At 44.3% G+C, this 9,326-nt stretch overlaps 1 protein-coding gene across 1 annotated transcript; it reads right to left on the bottom strand.

The window, feature by feature from the left end:
- Nucleotides 1–1,094: 1,094 nt before the first annotated feature.
- CTXND1 (cortexin domain containing 1) lies at nt 1,095–1,274 on the bottom strand. Its single transcript, XM_069025224.1, has one exon. The coding sequence runs from the start codon at nt 1,272–1,274 to the stop codon at nt 1,095–1,097; it is 180 nt and encodes a 59-aa protein (XP_068881325.1).
- Nucleotides 1,275–9,326: the final 8,052 nt, after the last annotated feature.

Genomic DNA, 9,326 nt, shown 5'->3' with positions numbered 1-9,326 from the left:
AATTTCCAGAGCTCCCATGTTCCCTTATGCCTTCTTGCATAATGGCTGTCTTAATGGATTGAGAGAAGGAAATGTACCTTACAAGTCTGTGGGGAAAAATCTTCCTTTGAAGGAGCTGAATTTCTCTGAGGTAGAATGCTTATTATTGTGTGTTACTGTAAATGTTATGCTGAGGAGTCTGAGTGACAAAGCTGGGAGAAAAGTCTCTCTGCTTACTGTCCTTGTCATTCTAGTCCTGTCTCATCCCACTGAAGTACACCTGAAGCAAAAGATGGGTGAAATTGCCTGTGGAATCACTCTTTGAAAATCACAGCAGGTTCTATGTAGTTGACACCAGCAGTGTCCAGGCTCTGCTCCAGGGACTTTTGGTGCCTACCAAACTCACAGTCAGTGGCCTGGCTAATCCAAGGGTCCATGGCAGAGGATATGCAGGGGTTTTGTATGAGTAGGGTAGAGCAAGGTGGTGCTATGGGGTCAACAGCAGTGCAGACCCCCTCAGTCTGAGTGCTCCTGTATCCTGGTCACTGGAAATATGGCTGCAGTGGGGTAGGGAGTGCATGCACAGAACCAAGCGAGCCAAGAATAAATCTGCTCGTGTAACTCTATTAACCAGAGGTACTTCAGCACTTCTACTTAGTGATGCTCTGGTATATAAAATCTGGGCCGTTCCCAAAGTGCAACTATAATGACTGAGAAAGCAATTGATATCTGAGGGAATCTGTTTCCAGGAAGGGCAGAATACCTTTGTTGCTTTTTCATGGTATTGATGGTTACCCTGGGTTTGTGGGTGACATTGAGGGTGGGACAAACTGTGCTAGATCAAGAGTTATGTCAGGAAAAGTCTGGAGAATCTTGTGCTACTTGAGTTACAATGACAACTGTAAAATAAGAGTTGCTGCATAGTAGTAAACTCTGCTGCCACGATGGCTTGCTGATATCTTGACCTGTTGAGCAAAAATAATTTACCCTATGTGCTCTTGGAGATAGTGCCTTTGCCCTGCATATCTAAAAGTGGCTGTTCATGTGCCAGCCTTCCCTGTGGGTAAAGGCCTCCTGGAGCTCAGCATTCTATGGCTCTGTCTGGGGAATCCCTGTCAGTCGTCGAGATGCTGCTCCTCCCACGTGGACGTCGGGATGGCGCTGTAAGGGTCCATGATGACTTTTGCACAGCGAATGATCATCACAATCAGGAAGAGGCAGAGGAAGACAAAACATGCTAATGTCAGTCCCTTGTCCACGTCAACGTACACGGGCTCTGGGGTTGGTCCCTCCATTGCTTAGGCCGCTCCTCATCTGGGTTTGCATTTACTCCTAACATCATCAACCACCTGCAAAACAAAGACGGTGTCAGGCACAGGTGATTGCAGCTCCTGCACATGGGGAAAATCAGGGGTTGTACTGGACACAGATACTTGTTGTAGCCCTGATAAATTCTTGCAGGGGAATAAACCCAATGAAAATGTTGTAGCTCAGGTAACTGAGAGCTGCGAGAAGAAGAAACCTCATCCCTGCCTTAATTTAGCCCACAAATGCTTCTTGCTAAAATATTAGACACTAAAAAAGATGTTAACAAGGAAAAGAGAAGCAGTGGTGAATGAGCACTATCCACTTGAAATATCATCTCTTAAAAGAGGCACAGACACTGTTCTTGTCTCAGCATTTCCTAATCAGAAAAATATTTCCATTCCTCTGCTAGTGTGAAAGATCAGACACATGGCAGAGCAGACTGTTTCTATCCCAATTTTACTCTCTGTCCAAACATTCTCTGTCTTTCACTGGTGCAAAGCAAAGTGGAAATTATGCATACTTATTTTCCATAATCTTTTAATCTCCGGTACTCAAGGTTCTCCAGGCAGTAGATTTTTTTAGGAGCAATATCATTTTTAAGTGGATGTTTTATCATCCAGAGAGGTACAGGTGATTATGTGATCAGAACAAGGATTATCTTATTCATTGCAGATGTCTGCACAGCTGAAGGTCTCCTCTGGCCTTCCTGAATCCATAACCAAAATGGCTTCAGCAGTGACTGAATCCCTCTGCAAGTTCGATTCTGGAGAGTTCATCAGCTGATAACACAAACTGCTTTGCACAATTGTGCTGAAGGAGAGGAACTGACCTTACACAGAACTGAGTCACTGCCCAGGGATGGGGGGGCTTCTCCTGACATCCATGCTTGGCCAAGGTGGGAGGGAGAAGAGTTGAAGATCACAGTGTTGAAAATCAGGAATACGGAATGCCTCTTTACAACAAGCAAAACAACGGAGCCGTTCCCATCAAATGCAATAATCCATCTGAGAGCCAGTCCCTGCTTTTACTGGAGAGGAGAGATGGGAACAAGGAGATGTTGAGCCATAGGGAGGACTGGGTGAAACTGGGGTATCAAACAGCTCAGCTGCTCTCTATTTCTACATCAATACAGGGAGGAACTCCCAGGTTTTGTTACACAGACAAGTTTTCCTGGCTATGTTTCCAGTGAGCTGATGCTGCTGGCAGGGCTGTTGCAGTGGTGCTTCACATCTGGCTGGAGCATCGTGTTCCTGCAGCATTGTGCTGTGCCAGCTGCCAGTGATGTCCCAGAGACTCCTGAACTCCTATGCCCTGTGAATCTTCCTCAGGGTGAACCGAAGACCTTTTATTTTAAAAGTGCACAGTTTCTTCCCTGTCTCATAATTTTCTCCTTTTCAAGTGGCTTTCTAGCTTCACAACCTCCTGGATCCCACAAGGCAAGTACAAATCAGCTGGGCTCTTGAGTTTATTTTAAGCACAAGGATGTCAGTTGTTTGTTTTTTTTTAATTTCCTGAAAGCATAGAAATTACTGCGACAGCCGGTCCTGCAGCAGGGGAATGAAAGAAGCTGATGACACAAAGCGAATGAAACCAAGCAGACATCTCATGATCTCATGTATTTACCAGTCACATCCTTAGGAGCTCATGAGGAAATCTCTGAGGAGTGAGGTCAGGCTTGTAATGCTCACCTTGCCTGGTCAGAGGTCTAATATTCCCAGAAGACTCTGTTACCCCTCTATTTCACCAGCCAAAAGATCTTACATTGCAGTTTATAACTTCATTTGATGAAAAAAGGGTTTGTCAGCAAAGCTGAGTATTAAGTATGAATACTTTATGAATGCGAAAGAAAAAAAGTGTTATCAAAACTGCTAATGTATCCCAATGTTCTCCTGCAGTGCTCTTGTGAATGTCCTGCAAAGATGGGTGGGATTTTTTAATTTTTTTTTTTTCCTTCCTGATATTCTGGCTGTTGTATCATGTGGGGTTATTTTACCCTAAGTTACCTCCTGCAGAATATCAGAACTACCTGGTAATTTCCATCAGTACTGATCTTGGAGGGAAAACTGCATTTCCACTCAAATGTACTTTCTTTGGAAAGATGAATCATTTACTCAGAAAATGATCAGAGGTTTCAAGTAGAGATCTGTCCCTTGGGGATTTTTCTCTTCAAAATGGCATCACCCAATCTCATGGGAGTTTGGTTTAAGTGCTGCATCCCTCTGCTTCCTTCTGCCCCCAGGACTGTGCCGGGAGGATGCTTCTCTCCTGCTGGAAGGGAAAAGCACATTATGGAAAGGATAGGCCAGGCAGAAGGCTTTACCTGGAGAGCAGAGTGAAAGGCTGCGGCATCTGAGCTGTAGTTTGCACAGTAATTTATGGTGACAGCTTGACCCTGATGGTTCCATGTTTATATTGATCTGTTTTGGCAAAAAGTAGGCATTTTCAGTGGGACTAGAAATATTTTTTTCCAAAAAGCTGTATTTTTGATGCTGTATAAACCACATGTTTTCCCTCCTTCTGGTCTCCCCACGAACTTGTTAATGTTTTGATGCTTGGCACTATTCTGCATTAAGTCACTGCTGATGGCCAATGTGTTTCTAAAGGCTGACCAGAAGGATCTGCCTTTCCAGGAGGCTGTCCTCACTCTCAGCTTGGCTGCTGACCCACATCCCTCGGTGCACCAGCACTGTCAGAGTGGGAAACCTCCTCTGCAGCTCTGGCCTGTCAAAGTGCTCACGGGAGGGTTGGGGGCCAGGAGGCATTTGGTGGTGTTCCATGCTGTTAGTCACTGCAACTGCATTCCAGCAGGCTTGGCAGTGCAGGGAGTCCTTAGTGCTGAACAGAGCTGGGTGCTGGAATGGGGCTGTGCCTGAGGCAGCTGTCTCCAGATTCATTTATTGTGCCTGGAACACATCGCTGTTCTAGATCAGGCATCTGGGGACCGGCAAGGGACAGTCCCCAAATGCAAAAGGAGTTATTTGCATGTGTTCACCAGGGCTGTTTCCTCTTGGGAAAGTCCAGCTCCCAGGTATTGCCATGGACGTGCTGTGTCCTGCTCTCTGCCAGGTGCTTGTGGCTCTCCATCTCTGTAACAGCTGCACAGCTTGTCCTGCTTAACTTCTATTTCCTTGGCCAGCACCTCCACTCCCCTTTCTCACTTCCTTGGTGCCCAGCAGTACAGCCAGCCTTGGAGTGGGCTGTGCAAGTGTCTCACAGGTTGAGGCAGATTGGGTCCATGCTGGATGCTCTACCTGCATGTCCTGCCCCGTATCCCAGCCCCGGGGGGATGTGCTGTGCAGGTGAGCAGAAGGGTTTTGCAGTCAGTTTTTCTTGGTCTGGCTTGTGGAATCCATCAGTACTGTTGAAATTAGCTCTCTCTCCAGCTACAGGCTGGTTGGCTGAATGTTTGCTGTTGTTTACCAGCAGGGTTGATGTTGACAGCTTTGTATGTGTGGGAAAAAAAAAAAAAAAGATCTGTAGAAACAATTATAAAGTTTCACACTTGAATAATCAAGTTTTCTCTGAATAGCTGAATTGTAGAAAATTACTTTTTTTTCCTAGCTTGACAGCAATGAGCTGTAGAATTGTATTTTTAAATTTTTTTTCAGATTTGTTGAAAATGTGATTTGGTCTAAACAAAGCCAAAAGATGAAGGAGGACAATCCCTGGTTCAAGCTAGGCAGCTTAGCAGTCCTGAGTCCTGTCTTGCTGTACACCCCCAGGTGTCTCAGTGTGGTCTCTCCCCCTCTAACTCCTCTGAGAGTAGGTGGGTGCCGCAGGCAGGCTCACCCAGGGGTGGAGCTGTGCTGGCGGAGTAATTCAGCACCAAAAGTGACTCTGTGCACTTGGCTCCTTGAGGGTTGCAGAGGGCCAGGACCAGGCAGCAGCTGTGTCTCTTCAGAAGGGTTGGAATCCTTGAGTTTTGGTGCCCTGCTCCCCTGACTTGTTTTTGTGCCTCTGTTCTGGCAGTCAGGAGATCCTGGAGCTGGGTCAGGTGCATGGCCCAAGGATCAAGAACCCTGGTACCTCACTGAAGACTCCATCCTGAGCATTTGCTCTTGGCTGGCTCTTTTGTGTCCCAGTGCCCTTTTCAGGAGGGATTGCCACAGAAGAGAGATTGTATTGAGTTTTTATGACCTCATGCACGACATTGGCACCCTCATTAGTGTACCAGCTCTGTTACAGGCTCTCTGTAACACTTGTGCTCACCAGTGTGCCTGCATTTTGCAATCCGCCCCACCTGATTCCAGTTCCAAGATACTTTAGAAGATATGGGTTTATTTTTTTTTCCTGACCTGACAATCTTGGCACTGTCACTTTAAATATAAACTAATAATGTACCACATACATTGCAGAGAGCTGGTTCCTGTGCTGGTTAATCATGTTTCAACTCAGCTCAACCCTTAGGATTTATTTCAAAACATTCTCTGTTTCTGGTTTCTTGGTTGTTTTTTGTTTTTTTTCCTTCTATACTCATTTCCCAAAACAACAGCTGTACAGGGAAGGAAGGGAAGGGAAATGATGAGATTTCATTTATGCAAGCAGATCCATACCTTCCAGACCTGGGTAGGAAGCCTGTCACATCCCAGCATAGCAGCATTGTGGAGATAAAATCCTCCCTGCAGTCATATTTTAAAAGTTTTCTCAGTCAGTGGGGCTTTAACGGCGTCCGGGCTCCGCTCAGGTTCACCTCTACCCAGACCTGGAAGCAGTTCTCACCGGGGTGCTCTGAAAAAAAAATAATAATTGACAATTGCTCCTCACGCAGGATGTGGGCGTGACGGACTCGTTCAGCGCTTGGGAACAGCCTGAGGCAGTCGGATACACTCATGCACAAGAGGGATTCATTTCTCAGGCATTCCCTAGAAGAACATTTATGATAGGAAGAGCAATGTTCAAGCCTGAAGTCATATCAATATTTCTTCTTAAACGAGCAAAAAATCCTGTTTTTAAGTCATAGTGAAAGATCAGCCAGGTTTGAATTGATCCTGCTCAGGAGTCTGCATATTTAGTTGGGGCCTGGATTATTTGTTTAAACAAAACTACTTGATTTATCTGAACTGACACACCAGCACCGAAAAACTAATAATTTGCTTTTTTTTTCAGTCTGGTTTGGGATAATATTCTTTTTTACATGCACACAAAATAATTTCAACCAGAAAAACTTTTAAAACGTGATGGATGACAAACCTGGTTTTTTACACATTGTTGTGGAAAGGAGTTCTAAGGTGTAGGATGGGAAGGCTGAGAAGAACAAGGCAAAAGATGAGCCCCAATCCCTCGTGAGGGGACTCAGCAGGACAGGCTGCTGCTCAGGCAAGGGGCTGGAGGTGACTGGTCAGGCAGGGAGGTGAAATGCTGCTTCAGATAGGTATTGTGTGTGTTTGTCAAACAAAGTCACCTTCAATTTGAAGTTCAAATCTATAAAGGAATAGCCTGGACGCTTGATCATACTCTAATATTCTTAACAATCTAGTTTTGATTAAAAACTCACTGCCTCTGAGCACAGGAGTGAAATGCTGTAGATAGATACAGACAGATGAGCTTCCTGCTACACCCTGAGAGCAATAATAGGGCCGTTAGCTTAGTTTAAAAATTAATTGTCCTTTTATACTTACAATTCTTTCAGCAGAAAATCGATACTTCATTTCAGTAACTCTGCCTTCCTATAAGCATGATTTCTCCTGCATTCCTGAAGGCAGGTTTAATCTTTGTTTTTAACTCACTGTTTGGCATTTTGTTTTGGTTGTTGGACTATTTTATTTCTTGCTTTACATAATGACTTTAAATCTTTATGTTCAGCTTAGCTTATGCAAACTCCTCTATTCAATCTAGCCCTTGGTTATGGTCAAGAGACAAATAGTCTTCCCTCCACACACTTGCTTTTAGCCAGTTGTAAATCACTGGATGCCAGCATTCCATCAGAAGACTAAAGACATCATTTGCAAGTGCCCAAAAGTTGAAAACAAATAAACACATAAATCAAGCTGGGGAAGGTTTTAAAAATTGCTGTTGCACAAATGTTTCCTTCCTACACAGCCCATGGCAAGAATAACATTGATCTTCATTGAGAAAAAAGATGCAGCACACACTTAAAATAACTGTGGGCTTCTTATAATTTGAGAGCATCCTGAATCAAATAACCATTTCTCACTCACTTCAAGGAGCACGTGGAATTACTCATTAACAAAAGATAAAAAAGTAGAAGGTTGTGGTTGGGAGCAAGTCACTGCTTTGAGTGAACTGCTGGACAGGTAGATTTGGAGTAAAAAGTGCTTTCAGCTCCCCAGAACTCAACTTGTGTGGAAAATCCTCGATTAAACTTTGCCGAGGTGAGAACATCTGGGAATTTTTCTCAGAGGCTGGAAGTGGTGGTTCAGAGGCAAAAAAGAGGGGTAGGATCAGTGATGGACTTTATGGGTTGCTGGCTGGACACGAGGGTGGGAAGTGATAGGACTCAAGTAACACAAACAAGGGCGAGATATCCGGGATGGGGTTGTCTTTGTATCAGCTGCTTTACAACCCAAAGGGCAGCAGGAGGAAGGAAATCCGGGGCTCTCTCAGACCCCAGCTCAGGGATTTTGCTCCCCCTCCCTGGCACTGTCCTGGGCTGGCCAGGCTCATCCCTGGGGAAGGGAGCTCTGTGTCTCCTGTGTGGGCTGCAGGCACATTCCTGTGGTTCCCTGCTTGTGTCTCTGCTGCGATGTGAGAGCTGCAGGGATTTTGCAAAGTGGTCCAACCCATCCTCCTTGCAGCACTGGCTTCTACCCTGGGGCTGTTGGGAACACTGATTCATCCTTTAGCAGATAATGCCTGGAAAATGCAAAGCAATACCTGTGATATGAAAAGTTTAGATGAGAAGGAACATCTGTCTGCAGCAGGACCATCCTTCACTCAACGTGTATTTTGATAAGGGGGCTGAAGCTGCTTTCCTTATCACTGCTGTGATGCAGTGTGTGCATCCCCTTTCATCAAGGCAAGTGGCAAATGCAAAGGAGCCTTAGAGAAACAAATGGATTTAGGCTTTAAAGCCGAGGCTTGTAAGGTCTGAATAGATATGATATAAACTCATTTTAATGGAGTATCTGCTTTTTAAACTCTCTGCTATTTAAATCCTCTGAAAGGAGACAAACATGCCTGTTGGTCCTGGCAGTTATTTTATAAATTAAACAATGACTTTTAGCCAGGAGAATTATAAGCAAAGCTATGGAGAAACTTTTCACTGCAGCAAAGCTGACAAGCAGTAAAAAAGACCCACATTTTTCTGTACTGCTCTGAATTTGTTTATTGTTATTTTTTGTTTTACAAAAACAAAAGGCTCAACTCAAGGTAGAAGAGCAACCCCTTGTTACATAAATATTAACTTGTGGTGGTGATGTCCAGTATTCTCTAACTTGCAGGATACCTCTGAGAGACATCTTTTGCCCTTTCATCTTGAAAAGCTACATACAGATCAGATTGAGGCTGTATCAATGTTTTTCCAATTGAGGAAAAGTATTGTGGATGAATTCTTGCCAACATAGCTGGGTTATACCTGTAGAACTGCCACAAATATAGGCAGAAAGAAATCATTTAGCTCTGCTTCATCTCTGAATCACTTATGTCAAATGAAAAGTTAAATTCTTGCTAATGAAGGTAACTCCTAGTCAAGAAAGTTTTAAATTAATAAGTCAGTGGCAAAACATCCAAAATAGTTACAGGTGGCTTTGCCATTGTAATAACTGCAGGTACACATTAATCCATACTGATAATTAATTCATACACTTTTTTAAATACAGACTTTTCTCAGGTACTTCAGAAATTTGTGGGGAGAGGGCTTTGATCAATTAAACATAAGCAAAAATAAAGCTCAAAGTCTGGAGCGTCTTTTGGCTCAAAACAAGACAAACTGACCCAGGCTCCACACAGAGCTCCCATCAGAGGCACTGCTCCTGTCTGTTCCTTTTCTGAACTGCTTTGGTCTGCAGGGGATGGTGAAGGATGGATGTCTGTAGCTTGTGCACATGCACAAATCCTGCTGTGCTATTGCTCTGATTCTT

The sequence above is a fragment of the Aphelocoma coerulescens genome, chromosome 10, assembly GCF_041296385.1.
Source record: "Aphelocoma coerulescens isolate FSJ_1873_10779 chromosome 10, UR_Acoe_1.0, whole genome shotgun sequence".
NCBI classification, from domain to species: domain Eukaryota; kingdom Metazoa; phylum Chordata; class Aves; order Passeriformes; family Corvidae; genus Aphelocoma; species Aphelocoma coerulescens.
The sequence above is the reverse complement of the archived record's forward strand: the minus strand, read 5'-3'. Positions and strand labels throughout refer to the sequence as shown.

What these genes read in the sequence shown, in the direction of transcription:
- CTXND1 (XM_069025224.1), bottom strand. Translation starts at nt 1,274, where the DNA reads ATGGAGGGACCAACCCCAGAGCCCGTGTACGTTGACGTGGACAAGGGA.